The 20,618-nt window shown below is 35.0% G+C and overlaps 4 protein-coding genes across 4 annotated transcripts in view; 3 read left to right on the top strand and 1 right to left on the bottom strand.

The window, feature by feature from the left end:
- The window catches only part of LOC106712234 (EF-hand domain-containing protein 1), a 32,882-nt gene extending 14,841 nt beyond the window's left edge, over positions 1 to 18,041 (bottom strand). Inside the window, exons 1-4 of the mRNA XM_045686600.1 lie at positions 18,019 to 18,041; positions 17,632 to 17,831; positions 16,940 to 17,156; positions 16,271 to 16,426 (exon numbers count right to left, since the gene is read on the bottom strand). Coding sequence (XP_045542556.1) covers positions 16,271 to 16,426; positions 16,940 to 17,156; positions 17,632 to 17,819 — 561 coding nt within the window. The 5' untranslated portion in view covers positions 17,820 to 17,831; positions 18,019 to 18,041. The remainder of the gene's footprint in view (positions 1 to 16,270; positions 16,427 to 16,939; positions 17,157 to 17,631; positions 17,832 to 18,018) is intronic.
- Positions 7,504 to 8,012, top strand: LOC123723552 (microsomal glutathione S-transferase 1-like). The gene has a single exon (XM_045686615.1). The coding sequence runs from the start codon at positions 7,560 to 7,562 to the stop codon at positions 8,010 to 8,012; it is 453 nt and encodes a 150-aa protein (XP_045542571.1). The 5' UTR covers positions 7,504 to 7,559.
- Positions 8,979 to 9,460, top strand: LOC106712443 (microsomal glutathione S-transferase 1). Its single transcript, XM_014505018.2, has one exon. It carries the CDS (start codon positions 8,979 to 8,981, stop codon positions 9,429 to 9,431), a length of 453 nt encoding a protein of 150 aa, XP_014360504.2. The 3' UTR covers positions 9,432 to 9,460.
- On the top strand, positions 13,267 to 13,836 carry LOC106712444 (microsomal glutathione S-transferase 1-like). Its single transcript, XM_045686616.1, has one exon. It carries the CDS (start codon positions 13,355 to 13,357, stop codon positions 13,799 to 13,801), a length of 447 nt encoding a protein of 148 aa, XP_045542572.1. The 5' UTR covers positions 13,267 to 13,354; the 3' UTR covers positions 13,802 to 13,836.
- Positions 18,042 to 20,618: the final 2,577 nt, after the last annotated feature.

The raw sequence follows: 20,618 nt of genomic DNA, 5'->3' as shown, positions 1-20,618 counted from the left end.
TACTCTTCGATTGTTTAAACACATTAGCTTAACTGGGGATATCAATATGGATATTAAAAATAATAATAGCGATGCGAAATCTCATGCTTATCTTAATCTATTAGCTATGCATGGACTGTTACCTGGCCATGCTTTTTCCACCCGCGAAGATAATTGCCTGGATCATTTCTTCACTAAATCAAACTTAAAAACTCATTGCATTATACAAGGCATGCCTTTTAAGTTCTGTCGTTTCAATATTTCCCGGCAATTTTGAATTTGGAACTGTTCTATATTCGAATGTGTTTAAATTTTGAATCTTAAAACAGTTGAAAGTATTAAGATTAATGCTATTGTTTAGTCACAGCGTCGATTTGAATCTGCCAGGTTACGTACGAAAATGAATCTTTCTAAGGAAAATGTTCGTGCAATAATTTTCTACAACTTTAAAAGAGGCCTGACATGGCTTCAGTGTTTTGAAGAGCTAACATCTGTGTTCAGTGATGTAGCACCATGTCTGCGGACTGTCGAACGCTGGTATTTAGAATTCCAGCGTGGACATACTAGTGTTAGTGACAAATCTCGCGAAGGACGTCCAAAATCCGCCTTCACCGAAGATAACATCATTGCTGTGAGACAACTAATTCTCGAAGATCGTCATGTGACGTATCGAGAGATAGAGGTTCTATTAGGCATCTCAGGGACAACCATTCAGAAGATCTTGCATGAAGCGCTTGGTGTGAGAAAGCTAGTTTGCCGTTGGATACCGCATCTGCTTTCAGACGATCACAAGGCAGCCCGCGTCAGATGGTGTAAGAAAACTCTGCAAAGGTTGGACCGAGGACGATCTATGCCTACGATCCTGATTCCAAACAACAATCTACAATCTGGGTCTTTCAAGACGAGCCAAAGCCGACTAAAGTTGTTCGTTCGCGAAGCACTTTAAAGAAGATGGTGGCCACCTTCATTGGAAAAAAAGGCCATGTTGCGACTACTGCACTTGAAGATCGTAGAACGGTGAATGCAGAGTGGTATACCATAGTTTGTTTACCACAAGTCATCGCCGAAATGCGAAAATCTAACTCAAAGCGACGCATTATCCTGCACCACGCCAACGCAAGCTCACACAGCGCTCGTCAAACGATTGAGTATTTGAAGCAGGAAAAAGTAGAAATTCTTGACCATCCTCCATACAGTCCTGACCTAAGCCCTAACGATTTCTTTACATTTCCTAAAATTAAGAAAAGTCTTCGTGGTCAACGGTTCCAGCCCGGTGAAGAAGCAGTCGACGCTTTCAAGTCAGCCATTTTGAAAACCCCCACTTTAGAGTGGAATAAATGTTATAATAACTGGTTTGAGCGAATGGAAAAGTGTATTAAGCTACGTGGAGAATACTTTGAAAAACAATGAAATTTACTATAAGATTCTAGTTGTGTTTTTTTCTTCAAACGACAAAACTTAAAAGGCATGCCTCGTATGTCATACAACAGTTACATATTATAATTCTCTTATTATAACAGCTTACAAATCAAATGATACTTGTAAACAACGTTCAAAATACATAAAACGTACTGATTTTGGTAAAGCAATATTGGAACTAAATGATATTGACTGGAATAGAATAACTAATAATAACGATCCTAATTTAGGTACAAATGAATTCCTATCTAATATTATGGCTAAAATAGATAAACACACCAATACGATTAAAGTTTCCAATCGACAACGCAATATCAAACCATGGATCACCCCGGGGCTTATGAGGTGTATCAAATTTAGAGATAAATTGCATTTAAGACTTTGTAAACATATAATTGATAAAAATACTACTATACCAAATGTATCATACTGTAGTTCCAACAGGCCTCTTCTCTCTTCAGATAACAATTATGAAAGTATTAATATGTCTCCGAATTATTTTATGTTCAAACCAACTTCTCCTCAAGAAATACGTAAAATTGTACTTTCCTTAAAAAACTCCGCCTCAACAGGATGGGATGGTATCCCCTCTAGTTTTTTTAAACAAGCCATCGATAAGCTAGATTATCCTATAGCTCATATTTGCAATTTATGTCTTGTAAACGGTGTATTTCCAAAAGCATTAAAAACACTATTGTAATACACGTGTTTAAAGAGGGTGACAGAGGAAATGTCTCTAATTACCGACCCATAGCACTTTTGCCTTGCTTATCGAAAATTTTAGAAAAAGTAATTAATTCTCGCCTGCTTAATTATTTACACTGGAAAAGATTTCTTTCCCCCAGTCAATACGGCTTTAGAGAAAAAAAAATCAACAAGCGACGCCACTGAACACCTAGTGGCTCATGTTAGTGAATATTTAGACAAAAAATACAAATTTTTAGGTGTATTCTTAGATAATATGGCTAAAGTGTTTGATAATGTTTTTATTCCAAAACAGAAGCAAGCAGAAGTTAAAAGTTACGCTGACGACACTGCAGTTATTTTTCGCGGTTGAACTTGGGATGAAACTAAAAGTACTGCTGAAGAAGGCCTATGTTCTATTATGAAATGTCTTGAAACAAATTTCCTAACCCTTAACTTAACTAAAACTAAATACGTAGCTTTTTCAATAAAAAACAATGACCGACCTTCTGAATGCACTTTCAATGTAAAAGCCCATACGTGTAAAACTAACAATTAACTGCAATTGCTACGCTTTATCCTCCACCTCTACAATTCGATACTTAGGTATTTTAATAGACCAAAATCTGAACTGGAAACCGCACATCAGAAACATCTCTACACGTATAGGAAAACTTATAACTGTATTCAAAAATCTTAGACACATAAAAAAATCCTAAAACTATCAGAACAATATATTTTGCATTGTGCCAATCTATTACTTCTTATGCTATAATATTTTGGGGTGGTGCAAGCAAAACCGAATTACTAAAAAATAAAAATTTTAAGAAAAAAAAATAGCCGACTTCATAAAAAAACAAACTCAAACAAAATGCACTAAAAAGTATCAAAATAATGTCATGAAAACCCTTTAAACTCTAAAGAAAGTTCTCTTCTTTCTTGTAACATGTTTTTTGATTATAAATTTCCTTAATACGTATGAGGACGGAAATAAGACAAATAAATAAAGAAAAGGACTTTCCTATGTAGTATGTGTGTACTTCAATTCAAAGACTAATTTGGAATGCAGCAGATAACCTCTTATTTTTTTATCATTTGATATCTTCCAAACTATTGATCAGAATTACATAGTTTGAAACGCTAATGTAATCTGCATTTAATACTCTAGCCTTAAAAAATATTTATTTGGATAAGGATTCATATTGAATATAATATAATAGCGCCGTAAGCTTACGACGCTGTTTTTCGTGTGCATTTTAATCGACTTTTGTTCACAATAATGAGATATCCATGAATGATAGATATATGCCACCAAGGTCTTTTATTTAGCATATTTAAGGACCTATAATTACTCCATACATTATTTTACTATATGTACAAACTATATGACCTACGTAAGCCCAGAAAGCAAAATTGTGCTTTTCACTGTAACGCGATGTAGCAAATTTCAATTTTATTCTTACGATATCTCCTAAACTGTTAGACAGAATGATATAGTTTGAAGGGCAAATATAATCTATATTAAATTCTCTTGATAATGAACATATAATATTTACATAAGGGTTTATACTGAACTCGAATAATAGCGTCGGAAATAGGGCATGAATTTAATTGATGTTTCTAAAGAAAAAAATGGTTATTGTGCGAAAACTATAAAATATAGATACTCGTATATTCGGACTTTTATTTAACACATTTAAAGAGCTACAATTCTTCTTTCATTTTTATGTAGGTCTTATAGTTTAGCCTACGTAAGCGCTGAAATCAAAAATGTCCCTAACTTTCGCAACACATTTTGAAGCTAAATTCAAAATCTACTTGTCTTCTATTTATTTAAAAAAAAACAAAAAAATGGGGCCCATCTGCAAGCACCTCCTTTCGATTAAAATAATTTTTATCAAAATCGGACCACCAGGGGCGGAGTTTCGCGGTAACACACATAGAAAAAAAATACAAACAAACAACAAAGAACAAATTTGCCTACATCATTGTTTCATTTTATGTATGATTAGTTAATATAAATTACATACCTACCTTAAGTTATTACAGAATTAGAACCATGTAATCCTAGGTTAAGGTTTGGTTTTTTATGTAATAATAATAAATAAATAAATATACACATATCAAAAAAGTTTAAGCAACACGTACTATTTTCAGTTATTAATCAATTATTATATCATTTTTACCAAGTAGGTAATAATACCTACGTAAACTTTTTTGATCTAGAGGACATACTGGCTGCTTGTAAAAAAAATCGAGTATAATTTTTTTTTTTTCACAAATTCAAAAGCGAATGCATTTGTTCGAATTTTATATCGTTTTCATAGCTTATTAAAATTTAGTATTCGGTATCAATTTTATGATTTAAACAATAATTTGAAAAAGTTTTGAACAAATTTGGATTTCGAGACATTTTTTACGTTATGGAGCGACGTCGTTTGAAAGTCGAAATCGACTACATGGGTATGGCCTATGAACACGGCGGCCAATTAGGTGCCCACCGTCACGTCACGGAAATCACGATCGTCGAAGTGAATGGTGTAGGGAAACACATTACATGTACCCGGGAACAATGAGATAAAAAATTATTTTCCGATTAGTCTCGATTTGGGTTCCAGCCTGATACTAGAAGGGTAAGAGTGTACCGTTGTCCTGGAAATACTGAAAGACTGAGGTGACTTCAGGAAGTGCATCCATACAACGACTCAACAGTTATGGTATGGGCGGGTATTATGAAGAGCAGACTAACTGAGCTCGTTTTTGTAAATGATAACATGAACGCTATAAATTACGTTGGGGATGTTCTAAGACCTTATGTCCGTCCATTCGCACAAGCGATTGGCTTCGATTTCACCTTGATGCATGACAATTCGCGTTCGCATACAGCTTTGCACACACGGGAGTACTTGGCAAGGGAAAATTTCCTGGTATTGCCTTGACCTGCACATTCGCCAGACCTCAGCCCCATCGAGCATGCACGGGACACGCTCCAGAGACGTGTTTTAAAGGACTTGGATAGAGTGACAACAACCCAACAACTGATGGACTTACCAAAATTTCATTGGGGTCTCATCGATTCTATGAATAATCGGTGCCAGCAAGTTCTCCATAACAGAGGAGGCCACACTTTGTATTAATTTATGCAATTTTTGTACAACCATTTAATTTTACTTTAAATTTAGTTGATTAGGCACCTTACTTTGTACTACGTACAAACATTCCTTACTCGTAATTATTGTTAATTAAAAAGTAAATAAAAAAAGACAATTGTTGTTAAATGTCGAAAAAGCATTAATAAATAATAAAAGTATACTAAAGATTTAATGCGAAAACACTTTGTACAATTGAAATTTGTATGTGTTGCTTAGACTTTGATGTCTATATACACAGTCAGGTCATAAGTATTGTCACACGGTAAAATCTTTTCTTTTAGAATGCTGGCCACAAAAAAGTTTATTGAATTCGAATTTTGAATTGTTCATGAAAATAAAACTGTATACTTTTTAGAATTTTACTCATTTTTAAATATGGAGTGGACGCTTAAACAAGACCGTGTTGCAGTTATTGCGTTATTGCGTTGCATCGTTGCGGTTACGCGCCAATTCAAATTTTTGACATACTGAAAAATTTGAATATAACCAAAAGATTCGTTTATCGTACCATCAAACGATACAATGAAGACTCTAGTGTAGATGACAGGTCAAGAAGTGGTCGCCCTCGGTCTGTTAGGACTCCAGCAGTGATAAAAGCTGTGAAGGCGCGAATTCAAAGAAATCCCAAACGTAAGCAGAAACTGTTGGCCATTCAGATGGGGTTAAGCAGAACCACGGTGAAAAGGGTATTAAATGAAGACTTAGGGCTTCGTGCATATCGAAGAAAAACAGGACATCGTTTGAATGCTCGTCTAATGGACCTGAGACTGAAGAGATGCCGCGCTTTGTTGAAGCGGTACGCGGAAAAAAAATATCGGGAAATTCTTTTTTCGGATGAAAAAAATTTTACCGTAGAAGAGAGCTACAACAAACAAAATGATAAGGTGTACGCACACAGTAGTGAAGAAGCGAGCAACCGTATTCCGCGTGTCTAACGCGGTCATTTTCCATCCTTGCTCATGGTATGGTTGGGAGTTTCTTATTGGGGCTTAACAGAGGTACATTTTTGTGAGAAAGGTGTAAAAACGAATGCAGTTGTGTATCAAAATACAGTCCTGACGAATCTTGTGAAGCCTGTTTCTCATGCCATGTTCAATAACAGGCACTGGGTATTCCAACAAGATTCGGCGCCAGCTCATAGAGCGAAGAGCACACAAGACTGGCTGGCGGCGCGTGAAATCGACTTCATCCGGCACGAAGACTGGCCCTCCTCCAGTCCAGTGAGTGAATCCGTTAGATTACAAGATATGGCAACACTTGGAGGAAAAGGCGTGCTCAAAGCCTCATCCCAATTTGGAGTCAAGTCAAGACATCCTTGATTAAGGCAGCCGCCGATATTGATATGGACCTCGTTCGTGTTGCGATAGACGACTGGCCGCGCAGATTGAAGGCCTGTATTCAAAATCACGGAGGTCATTTTGAATAAACTTTAGTGTCATAAGAATCTATGTTTTGTTAAGTTCATTTTGGTATATAAATGGTCACATAATGAATAAACTTGTTTCAATTATTATATATTAAACATGTGACAGAATTTATGGCCTGACTAGGTATATATTTGAAATATCTTCTTAAGCTAATAAATAACCTTAGGAAATAGTAGATTCGAGAAAGAACATAAAAATACACTACCCGTCGAAGTAAAGATTAAAGGGATTGAATTTATTATTCAAGCAAGGTAAATCAAACATCAAAGTTGTTAAAGAGAGAATCATTACTTCGGGAGTTTTATAATATTGTTTGCAGACGAACGAAAAAGGTTTTCTTTTTATGTATTCTCTTTATTGTACTGTCTGATTATTTTATAGATCGGAAAGGTTTTATCTCTAATTTTCATTTCTTTTTAAAATATGTGAGTAATGAGTATTACAACAATATTGTCATTCTTCTTCTTCGTGCTCTCCATTACTGAAGGTCGTGCTCATCTTGAAGTGCCTTCACTGATGTGTCAACGAGCTGCTTCCACACCGCTCTGTCCGCGGCTTGTCTCATGGCATATTGTCATTACTAATCTTCTATTTTAGAAAAAATAGAGATAGCAATTATGTTCTCATACATGCGCCACAGATTCATGGCAACATACATTTCTCTTTAAAAAAAAAACATTAAAACAAATAAAACGTGTAAATAGGTTACAACCTATGCACGTTACAACGTATGCACGTACTACTTGGACTTTGAACTTGATAAATTTATAAAATACACACAACACAGTGATTTGCAGGTATGGCCACACGCAACAAAGATAATCTGTTTCATGATTCAGTCGGTAGAAGTCGTTCGTTGAGAGTGGTTTTGTACTTTGTAGAGTGAAACACTAAAATCATGGCTGTATTAGCTTTGTCAAATCCTGTTGTACAATCGTACATCGTTTATTCAGCAATTTTGGCACTGAAATTGATATCTGTGAGTACTATGACGGCCATCGCTCGTATGACACGAGGCGTTTTTGCGAATCCCGAAGACGCGAAGCCATTGAAGGGTAAAGTTAAGTACGATGACCCTGTCGTGGAGAGATTTCGTCGCGCGCATTTGAACGATTTGGAAAACATTCCCGCCTTCTGGGTATTAGGTGCGTTGTATCTGACAACTGGACCGGTGGCTGCTTGGGCGATGCTTCTTTTCCGTGTATACGCAGTAAGCAGAATTGTCCATACTATTGTGTATGCACTGATACCCTTGCCGCAGCCGGCGCGCAGTATCGCATTTTTAGTACCCTGCCTCATCAAATGGTACATGGGCTTCCAAGTTGCCTTGTATTATATCAGTGCTCTGTAATCTTTTAATGCTTTTTAAGATATAGAGGTATTATGGTGTTTTTTTATTTTGATTAAAAATACTCACTGTTATTTTTGTTTCATTTTATCCTTTGAAAATCAAAAGTAACATAAAAAAACAATTTCAAACAAAATTCACTAAAAAGAAACAAAATAATGTCATGAAAACTCTCTAATCTCTAGTAGTTAGTAACTATAAAATAAACGGCTCATATATACTATCTGTTTACTTATTTACATCTAAATTATCAAAAAGATGTGATGTGTAAATTAATAAGTTAGTTGTTGTTGAACGACCTATAGTTTTATAATATTACTAGCTGTCGCCCGCGACTCCGTCCCCGCGCATTTAAAAAAAACTAAATGGGGGTGTATGAAAAATAGATGTTGGCCGATTCTCAGACCTACTCAATATGCTCACAAAATTTCATGAGAATCGGTCAAGCCGTTTCGGAGGAGTTTACCCACAAACACCGCGACACGAGAATTTTATATATTGGATATACAGACGCACGAAAATTTTTGTATTCTCTTTATTGTACTGTCTGATTCTTTTATAGATCAGAAAGGTTTTATCTCTAATTTGCATTTCTTTTTAAAATGTGTGAGTAATGAGTATTACAACATTATTGTCATTACTAATCTTCTATTTTAGAAAAAATAGAGATAGCAATTATGTTCTCATACATGCGCCACAGATTCATGGCAACATACATTTCTCTTTAAAAAAAAACATTAAAACAAATAAAACGTGTAAATAGGTTACAACCAAATTTATTCATAAATATGGTTATACCATTAATGTACCTACTACTTGGACTTGTTAAATTAATAAAATACACACAACACAGTGATTTCATGCAGGTCATGGCCACACGCACACAAAGTTAATCTGTTTCATCATTCAGTCGGTAGAAGTCGTTCGTTGAGAGTGGTTTTGTACTTTGTAGAGTGAAACACTAAAATCATGGCTGTATTAGCTTTGTCAAGTCCTGTTGTACAATCGTACATCGTTTATTCAGCAATTTTGGCACTGAAATTGATATCTGTGAGTACTATGACGGCCATCGCTCGTATGACACGAGGCGTTTTTGCGAATCCCGAAGATGCGAAGACATTGAAGGGTAAAGTTAAGTACGATGACCCTGTCGTGGAGAGGATTCGTCGCGCGCATTTGAACGATTTGGAAAACATTCCCGCCTTCTGGGTATTAGGTGCGTTGTATCTGACAACTGGACCGGTGGCTGCTTGGGCGACACTTCTTTTCCGTGTATACGCAGTAAGCAGAATTGTCCATACTATTGTGTATGCATTGATACCCTTGCCGCAGCCGGCGCGCGGTATCGCATTTGGAGTACCCTACCTCATCAAATGGTACATGGGCTTCCAAGTTGCCTTGTATTATATAAGTGCTCTGTAACCTTTTAATTCGTTTTAAGATATAGAGGTATTAAGGTGTTTTTTTGATTCGATTAAAAATACTCAAACTGTTATATTTGTTTCATTTTATCTTTTGAAAATAAAATTATAATTACAAATACATAATGTACTGATAACTTGCTCCTGTTTTTATAACGAAAAAAGACGATATGATTAAAATATGTAAAGTAATTTTACTTGCTAATTTAATTTTATCTGCACTTACCCAAAAAAGTTACATTTACTTTACTTAATAAACATGATTACTTGGCTTTTAAAATAATTCCTTTGCGGTCTGTTGAACAGAACACACGATCAAACTATTCATTTCGAAAATTTAAAATTAATCATTAAAAGATGGCTGTGTTAACTGTAATGAACCCTTTATTACAAGTATATATAGTTCATTCAGCTATATTGGCATTAAAATTAATCGCTGTCAGTTCAATGACAGGATACACAAGGCTCACACGACGTGTGTTTGCAAATCCAGAAGACGTGAAGAATTTCAGAGGAGTGGTTAAATTAGACGACCCCGTCGTGGAAAGAACCCGACGTGCACATATGAATGATTTGGAAAATATACCGGCTTTTTGGATCTTGGGCGCGTTATATGTAACCACAGGACCTGGTCTTGGTTGGACGACGCTACTATTCAGAATATTTACAGCATGTAGAATTATTCACACAGTTATTTACGTTCTGCCAGTAGTGCCACAACCGAGCCGAGCGATCGCATATGGCATACCTTATATTATCAATTGGTATATGGGTATTCAAGTTGTTTCATATTATATAAATAACTTGTAAAATTTTGACAAAGAAATGTTTTAATGGTATGTATGTTTTTTGTTAATAAATATCTATATGTATTACAAAAAAGTTTTCATTTTACTTAACGTTGCTTGCTTAATATTTATATAGGTATATGTTTTTTTGTAATCGCGTTGGTGGATTGCTATAATTGCGTTTTAGCAATAAATTTCTTAATTGTTAGCTCAGTTTTGGTAACCACACAAAAGAAAATTTTATAACAAAAAAAGTATTTACATAACATTCATCATATTATAGCCAGTAACAAAAATTTATAACATGGCTTACGCTAGATTTCCATTGCAAAACCATATTGTCTTCAGTCATAATGAGAATCTTATTGTGTTTGAACAAGAAATCAATACGAGTACCTACTTAGATAATGGAAGCAAACGGTAACTTGCTGCTAATAAAAATTATCAATCGTTTTTAAAACGATACTTATAATAGCATAACTTGTAGAATGTTCCATGTTATCAGCATTTTATAAATCGGTATTTAAACATGACTTGACAAAATATTCTTTCATTCCGTACGATAAATGTGAATAAATATTGTATTCAAAGGGCCATTGGACTTTGAATAGGCAGTAAATCGAAGAACCTTTTGAAGAAGTTGTCACGGCTTTGACAATGACAAATCCTTTAATACAAAATTACATAGCTCATTCGGCATTATTTTAACGTTCAAAACTGCCAAGAGTAGGTTCAAGGACAGGATTTGCTAGACGATACGTATTCGCTAATCCAGAAGATGGAAAGAACTTTAGAGCAGTGACGAAATTAGGCAATCCGATAATCGAAAGAATGCGACAAGGATATAATAGAATAAAATTCTCAGCAGTAGCTATACCTACATCAGTGAGAACGCGGGCAGTAACAATTATAAGTCTACTAGCGCCCTGGGCCAGATATCTACAGCGCCTTCTTTTTTACCATGTCGGTGTGTGGTTTAAAAGGTTTATGTGAGACTGTGTAATTCGCAGACCTGTGGCACGCCGTTCAGTCCAGCGGCCTGGGCGGTCACGCCCTTTCCCAACGCCGACTTCACGCCTGCCTTCTGTGTAGTCGTGTGAGTGGGCCATTCACGCTAATCTATGCTATTCAGCTAATGCTGCCGCAGTCTCAACCACAGTTTAAAAAGTATTATTACCTTTTGGTAGACATATTGGTGACAGGTGGTAGGAAGCAATCAATAAACGAATATTATTATTTACGACACGAGTCTATTTAAAATGTAGTTACGATTTGAAAAATGAACATACATAATTAGCAGAGCTGGGCATTAACTCGTTAATCCGTTAATCGTTAATTAACGAAGTTAACATTTTGCTTAACGGATTAACTTTTAAGTTAACTTCAAAGAGTGTTAACGCTTTTGTTAACTTCCGTTAAACTCAACTTCCGTTAATTAAGTCCGTTAATCGTTAAATTAGAAACTTGGAGACGTGCTGTCATTTTGTTTAAATTACGCGCCACGCCACGCTCGTAAGTTCAGCTATGTTGGGCGACTGTCGGCGACTCGAATGGTGAACGAACGAGTTGATAATAATTGTGAAATGTGAAGTTCGCGTGCAAGTGTATGCATCAGAGCGTCCGGGAAAGACGTGAACAACAGGACAAAATCAAAAGAAGGTTCGAAATAGTATATTTCATTACGAGTATATAAAAGCACGTGTATGTAATAGCCCACATTCCGAACGCTCTTCGCCCCTGCAATACGCCACTTTTTGAGCAACTGTAAAATGCATGAGTAAAAACACTTTTTTACTCATGCTTTTTCTTTAGCTTTTCCAAAGTCGTGCGTTCTCTTTCCCAACTGTCAAAATAATGTCTATTAAAAAAAAAAAATCAACCACGTAGTTTTTACAAAAAAAAAATCATTGAAGTTATTATGATTCATGCAAATATTTCTAAAAAGAAGCTCCTAGTTTGTTACAATATCAGATTTAATGATTTGATTCAATGAATTAGGTTAGGTTTATTTCATCCCATTAAATTTCATTTTCATTTCATATCAATAAAAATCTACTCGGCTGGCTGGGCATCAAGGCTGTTTGGGCATAGTTCCCTTGGCCAACCCAGAATGGGTGAAGAAAACAAAAAAAAAACTGTTTGTGTTATTTTACAGTTGGCGCCATTTTCCAAACATTTTAGTTGGTTGAGTTTATTGTGTTTTTATTATTATATTAAGTTACTTCATTTTTTCGCAACTGTATTAAAAATAGTTGTTTAATACACGTGCGGAATTGTCATTACAAATTGTTCTTACTGTCAACCCTCACCTTTGGCTGCGCCTCGGCTCGGGTAGACATTTGTCGGAACTCTTTGCAATGACAGGCTTACCACACTCGTAATGAAATATACTATAATGCATTCATACTTGTCTCTAATACTAATGTGTTATAGAATGTATAGTCAAAATAATATTTTAAACAAGTGAGGCCACAATAAGTGTGAAATTAGAATGTATAATTTTAGTATGGTTAACTGTTAACGTTAACTTTAACTTTAACTTGCGTTAAATTTTCGAGAATTTAACGCTTTAACTATTAACGAAGTTAATTTTTTAATTAACGAATTAACGATTAACGAAGTTAACTTTTCAATTAACTGTGCCCACCTGTGATAATTAGTATTTCGGCGAATTCAGGTGGCTGCTCGCTCGTGATAATTTATTGATTATTTTAATGCGTAGGTATCATACCAAAATCGTCTTACAAATTGATAAAATGAGTAATATGCTGTTATTTAAAATTATTTTCCAATGGATAAAATTCTAGAACACACTGAAATTATATCTTCCTAGAAAATATTGTCTTGTTTGAATGATTAGGCAACTTCTGTTGTCACTCAGTGACTAACGGGATGACTTGCAATAAATTTTATATACGTGTTTGAATAAACAACAAACTACACGTGTGTGTGTGTGTGTGTGTATGCTGATACAAAATACAACAGTATCTGACTGTACGCAACACAAACACACATTCTCACAGTAATCAGTACTTATCTGTGTGGTCGACACTTGGTCATTTGAAAACTGAAAGTCGAAAGAAGCGCACGTCGGTTGTGTTAATTTTATCCCACCATTTTTGTAAAAAAATAAACAATGGTGTCTCTAAGTGATCCCGCCGTACAATCGTACATTTTGTACTCCGCTATCCTGGCACTCAAAGTGCTTGTGATGGCATTTTTGACCAGTAGAGTTCGTTTTGCCAAGAAAGTGTTCGCAAACGAAGAGGACGCAAAACCAACAAAAGGAAAAGTAAAACTGGACGATCCGGACGTCGAAAGAGTGAGACGGGCACATCTGAATGACCTTGAAAACATTCCCGCGTTCTGGATTTTGGGGGCATTGTACCTAACTACGTCGCCGGAGGCCGCTTGGGCAGCGCTTCTCTTCAGGGTGTACACCGTCAGCAGAATTATCCACACCATCGTGTACGCCGTGAAGCCATTGCCGCAACCGGCGCGCGCCATTGCCTTCTTGATCCCCATGTTTGTAAAATGGTACATGGGTATTGCAATCGTGTCAAATTACATAAGTGCTCTGTAATTTTATTAGGCGTTTGCATTATTTTTGTTATGGATGAATTTGTAACAATTTGTAACGAGTAATGTATGTACGTCATTTTTAATAAATTATTTTTTAAATTAGTTTAATTTATTGTACAAGACAAAGATATGTATATTCATATGATATAAAAATATGCAGTTCTATATGTATCATGATGACTGACTGCCAATTAGTAATTACAAATGAATAAAGTTAACGTCATGATAGATAGAATACTTGTAGGTGACATCATAAAATCTTTGAAAATGTTGTATTAAATCACGGATATGTTACATTTCAATTCGGAGGTTTAATAGTAGAAGCCACAGTCCCATGTACGAATATACTTACAGGAATACAGAAATACGAACAATAAAACTCATTATGGTGTTCTATCATGACGTATTGTGAACATTAAACGCAATTTGATCAAAAACGGCTATTTAACTTTTCCAAACAGTGAAACACTTTTCTTATGCACGAATGGAACGGAATCGGAACTCTAATTCGTCATACGGTGGCATCTGGCGCTGACTACTGATTGATTGATTTGAACAAAAAGACGTCAAACACTGCGACTAGGTAATTCAACAAATCATTAGAAAGTTTATCCTATACCATATGCTACGGCCTCGGAAACTTCTATTGTTCCAAAGTCTGTGTAGAATAATCACTGTGTATCACTGTGTATGAATGTTCAAAAAACATCAGCTCACTATTCGTCGTTTCGTTTTATTCGTATTTAGGGGTGATTAGGCCATATTCAACCACACTGGCCCAGTGCGGGTTGGTTTACTTCACCCATACCATTGAATTTCTTCTCAGATATGTGCAGGTTGCATCAAGATGTTCTCCTTCACCGTAAGAACGTCGGATTAATGTACATATGTAAATCAAAAATCGAAAAACTCATTGGTACATGGTGGGATTCGAACCCAGGACCTGAAGATACTATCATTTTTTTCACAATTAAACTAGGTAATGTCTTCCAACTGTGAATTGGGATGATAATAATAAACTGTACTGAAGATGTTATTGTCAGCACAGCTATGAAACTATTGAAATCGAGAGGAGACGTTCTTCGACATCAGACAGTCGAATAATTTGGATACAAATCATCCTACTCCTCGGGATTTACACCCGAGACATCACAATCCGGATTACCGGTTTATGATACACGTGAAAGATCATCACGTAAGTGGCCTTCGTATGTATCAAGATCATTAAAGAATTAAATATTGATATAAAACAAAAATCCGTTAACAGTCAGATACCAATATGATGAAAAAGTTATGATTGAATCTCTGGCGATTTCAACTACAAGTTCTCTTCAAACATTAATGAAGAGAAATGAGCAAGCCCTGTATATTTTTTTATTGTACTCGCTTGACTTAGTACGTGTGGGAACCTAAGAACATAGCATAATCTTTGTTCTGATGTCGAAATTTGAAAAGGTTCCGGCTTCACATGAATTCCAAAGTTCATATAAACAATAGAACGGGACAGGGCCACTAGATAACAACGGCTATTCATAACCACGGAAAGGTTTTTATGATCTTTGAAATGTATCCATTACAAAAATGTTCCCTTTTTTGTTTGTATAAAATAAAAAAGAAAATAACAAATAAACTAGAGGTAGTACCGATAGTGGTATTAAACTAATTAGTAGTAACCGACAAACCTTCTTAAATATGCAGTATTTTAAACATCTAAGCAATCGAAGGCCTAACGGAATATTGAAATTACAAATATATTTTTTATTTCTGATAAAACCTGACGACCTCGTTACCGAAAATAAATAGATAATAATAATCAATGTGTTTAAACCAATTTCTTGTGCAATAGCAATTATTTTAACTCGCTCCTTGTAAAAATTTGCACAAAGGTAAAATGTTACAATACATACATTGCTCATAAACTATGCGCAGTTCTGAACTGTCAGAGTTAAACGGCTAGGAGGAAAAGGATAATAGCGATTTGTGACCACAATAGCTTCAACAAAGTAGTAATCCTGTAACACTAACAAAGTAACCACTTGAGTTGAGGTTCCCAAGGGAGATATCGAGCTTAGATACTAAAGAGGTTAGGCTAATTGGTTTCTTGGTTAGACTAGGGAACGATTTACTTATGACCATCTATTTAATTAGCAAAAAGACTGCATTAACTTGATACATCAACATCATATGTTTTGTATAAAAAAGTTAAAAAGTCCTTTAGGTTTTCGCGTTTGACATCTTATTACAGTAACATTTATATATTTAATATAAGTAAACGTGGTGCAATATAAGAACATGGTAATGTTGACTGGATCACTGATGCCTCAAAGAGCATCAATTTATGAACACAGTTCGACAGCTTGTGGCAATATCTTCTGGGAACATTTAGAATTTATACTTACGTCCTCACCAAGGAGCTTGAACCTTTCTTTAGTTGGTTATAAATTGCTTTATAGAATTAAAAACCACATACCTTTGTAAAAAGATCACACGACACCGTATGATAAACTTTACCAAAGATACAAATATCTTTGCCATTGTCTAAATCCTTCCAGTGCCAAAATTCACCGATGTCGTTTTTCGGTATTTTACCACGCTTTACCAGCTTGCCCTGCCACAAACCGGAATTCTGTAATAATTCATGGACATTGAGCATTTTTAGTTTTGCGAACAGACCGTTTAATATACTGATGTTAATATTTTCATCTGCGTGTAATACTAAAATTATAATTATAATGATGATTGTGATGAATTTATTTTACCGTAGTGTCTCTAACATAATGTCATAAGAGGTACAAAAAGCCTTTTTATTTTCTGAGGATAACAGGCTGTTGTAAGCATTGCCATTTAACCCCAATTAAGCTTGCGAATTAACTACTCAAATGTACTTACATTGAATTACCAATAATATACAAACCTTCAACGCAATTATAACATAAATTTTTCGTATGACCACTTTAAGCATTTCCCAAAAGTGCATCAAGGCAAATGGAATGAAAATTAAAATTAAATTAGGTTTATAGCTGTGTTACAGCTCTACTCATCAACGGAAATGTGCTCTTATATATTTGTAGTGATTAAAATAATTTATAGTTAGGAACAAATTAAGGGACAATCAGAGAAAAAAGTAATTTGAACGTACCCTCGTTTTTGGTTCAATGACAGTCAGTGTGTCGTCCTCTAGGAAATAGATGATGTTGACAATTCGAACTCTGTAGTTCTCATCGGTGCTTTCAAAGACGGGCTGCTTAAAGAAGGCAGTGAAGTTGAGGCAGCGCTTGTCGTAGTGCGCCCAGTGCGGGATGACGGCCGGCAGAGCGGGCTGCTTCACGCGGCCGTACGTCAGTGATGGATCGTAGCTGAAAAATAAATACGTGAAACAAATATGCATTTAATTTAACTTGTCTTTCTTCAATGTTAGTTCGAATGTACAAAACAAATACCAGCCCGCTCGGTTAACCGAGGATACCAAAATTTGTAGTGTGACTGTACTTTACTTAGCTAGCTTCACTCGATATCAACTTATTTTCAAGCAATATTTTATCTTTAAAAGTTTATGAAAAGAAGCCTAAACTGTATTATTTGTAAACTAACTTATAGAGTAACTTAACTCTATCCGAACAACTTATAGTGTTCTTAACTTAATTTCAACAAATCAATTAGATTCTAGTTTACAAATTGGTCATTCTTTACACATACTCGGTCTATTTTTCCCTCTCTCTTCTTCCTCTTTTCTTTCTCTCTTCTTAGAGATGAAGATCTCTATCTATGTCTCTGTCACAGTCTAGTGTTTGACAAATTATTAATAACAGGATAATAATATTGCATCCATACTTAACGGAGTCTTCTGGCAAGGCAAACGCGTTACTGTCGACATCCGTGGCACTGCCCCCAGGCCCTACTATGATCGTGTCAGGAAACCTGTATCCCTGATAGAACCGTAGAGAGCTGCGCATGTGATGTTTGGTCTTCGTCGGATCCGAAAACGTCAATCCGGGAAGTTTCGGTAGACCCCACGCCATGGTCGATATAGTCTGTATGGCAATGTATATTATTGAAAATATTTCAAAACATATTACTTTACTAATTTTGTCTACAGTACTCAAATACACGGCATTTTCGGTTTTCGTGATTAATATGGACTTTTGTTTGCAAGAAAATCTACATTTAACACTACATGTTTACTAAAAACTTTATAGATATCAATTAAGTCATACTTACGTAAATAAAGTAAAATTAAAATAAAATCAATAGAAATAACTACAGTTGTTCGTGCACCAAATATAAAATTTATTTTTATCTTGTTGCCATGAAAACAGAGAATGACAGGAAACAAAATTGTTTCTAGGTAACGCACCAGTGTTCAAGTTCCATAAAGACATAAAATGTTTTTCACTAACAAAAAGTTTTTTGTGACACACGTCAAGAAGATTTTAGTTTCTTAATCAAAATGTCTCCCAAAAAGACTATTATGACAGAATCATAATGGTGAATTGTGGTTGCTAAAAATTATAGAGAGCTAAAACTAAGGTTTCGACAGTATAAATATAATATAAAATAAAACACGCATTTTTACTTCTGTGTGTCAGTCCAAACAACGTTGCTTTTTCACTGAAATTGCGTGCGTAAGGACATTGATACACTAAGTGGATTACGAAAAAAAGTATTGTTAGGCTCGGCTAGGCATCGCCTTGACCGTTGCCACCTCAGTGACCTAAAAAAGGGTGCATAACGTGCCACTCTCCCTTGGACAGGCGTAACTGTATCAGAGGGAAGGTAATTTTTTCAGATAAATAAAACAGTCGTTTTTCTCGCATTAAACGAGGTTTGCAAAAAATCTCTCTTTTCCATAAAAGTTGTATTTCTCTCGATGTTTTCAACTCCGTTACCAAAAATAGTACATGGAGACAAACGCAGTATGTCCAAGCGATAAGACGTTAAGTTAAAAAGTTTTTTTTTATCTTTTCACATCAGCATAATGTAAAGATATAATGCTAAATAAATGCTATAAAATGTTTCTAAAAAAATGATATATGTTGTATTAAACCAATTGTTATGTGCCCTAAAATTTACAGTAAATTCTTTCATTCATCATTTATTAGGCTAACCTCATACTATATTATATTTATTGTGCATGTTGCGTGTTGGATCAAAATAAAGCTATGTGTTACGGTAGTAACTTTTTATGTTATGTTAAAGTTGTACATTACATAGTGATAATAAGTAAAAATAGAAACCCTAACGCGCTATTCTACGACAAAGATGTTAATTATATGATCTGGTAAAACAGGTCTCAGGAATAAGAATAATAATCGATGATTTCGGCGAGGTCATAGAATGTAGACAAAAGTGCTTGCCTTTCGTAACAAGGCGAAAAATTTTCACTACTTCTTTAAGCCTTACAGAACGTAAATAAACAGATTTCATCCTTTCATGACCACTTTTCAATCATGAAACAGCTGTTGCTCTACCACTGTCAAGATTTGTCGTCATAATTATGTTTAAACGATTACCATTATTCAACCACATTATTATACAGTCAGCTTCATAAATATAGTGGCAGTCAAGATATCCAAATATATAGGAACACCTAAAGTGATCAATTATATAAGTACAACCAAAGTTATCAAATTAATTGAAGCATCCACTCTGCTCAAAAAGATCGAAGCGTTCACATCGTCATATATATGAGTACATTCAAAGTGCCCATAATTATAGTAACAGACATAGCGTCAATAGTAACGAAGCATCGAAAGTATGCAAAAATATCGGAACATTTGACAAAATTGAACTCTATCTCTATTTACTTAAGATACACTTTGAAATTTACTACATCTGTTAAATTAATTTGACATTTTATATCAAAACATTTTTTTGCTATTTACTACAAGTTTACGTCCCGCATGACAGATACTAGATAGATAAGCAATATCAAATTTTAATTTGTCACCATATATGCCAGTTTGTCCTTACGGCTTAACTGTTCGCTGTAATACGCAGTTATGGCGATTCGAATCCCAAACTTTGTTAATTTTTTCCTTTTTTTTTAAGGTTTTTAATTTTATTATCAAAGCGTTATATAAAATTGAACTTTATCGCAACAATTATTGATTACTATTCGATATCTTTAAAAATTAAGGAACCACAATATTCCTTGTCCCTTTTTTTAACCGAGACGTCATTAGCATGTTTTTTTATTGTTCACGTTTATTATTGTAAGTTTCGTCATTAAATTCCGCGCGGACTAAGTCACAGGCGACATCTAATACGTGTAATAAATCTATGCTTGGAAAATTCTACTGCAACCGGACTGAAGATACCTAACAGGAAGAGAAAAATATTTTGATACAAATTATCAATTAATTTAACAGAAGTTGTATACTTTCAAAGTGTATTTCAAGGATATGGATATACGAGTAGAATTCAATTTCAATGACCGCAATGACAAGTGAAAACACTCTCCGCCCACTCGCTTTATCTCGAGATGGCCGAACCTAACCGTTATTAATTTTATTTAAATATTTAATACCCCAAAAATAAAAATTTAAAATTGTTTTTGTTAAGAAAAAAAAACATATTCTAAGTACATTACCAGATTTTTCCTTTTCATTAAAAAAATCAAGCTCTATATGTGATCGATAATATTGAAAAATAAAAACCTTGTAAGCCTGGGATTCGAACCATTAAACTTACGTACTGCGGCGAAAATAGTAAAACACTGAAACTAGCACATACTGTGACAGAGTAAAATTTGATATTACTTACTAGCTTTTACCCGCGACTTCGTCCGCGCGGAATAAAAAAAATGCTCACAAGATAAA

The sequence above is a fragment of the Papilio machaon genome, chromosome 3 (genome assembly GCF_912999745.1).
Source record: "Papilio machaon chromosome 3, ilPapMach1.1, whole genome shotgun sequence".
Taxonomy (NCBI): Eukaryota; Metazoa; Arthropoda; class Insecta; order Lepidoptera; family Papilionidae; genus Papilio; species Papilio machaon.
This window is presented reverse-complemented; position numbering and strand designations above follow the sequence as displayed.

Bases quoted from the DNA above. Each gene is read 5' to 3' on its own strand.
- LOC123723552 (XM_045686615.1), top strand. From the start codon at position 7,560: ATGGCTGTATTAGCTTTGTCAAATCCTGTTGTACAATCGTACATCGTT.
- LOC106712443 (XM_014505018.2), top strand. From the start codon at position 8,979: ATGGCTGTATTAGCTTTGTCAAGTCCTGTTGTACAATCGTACATCGTT.
- LOC106712444 (XM_045686616.1), top strand. From the start codon at position 13,355: ATGGTGTCTCTAAGTGATCCCGCCGTACAATCGTACATTTTGTACTCC.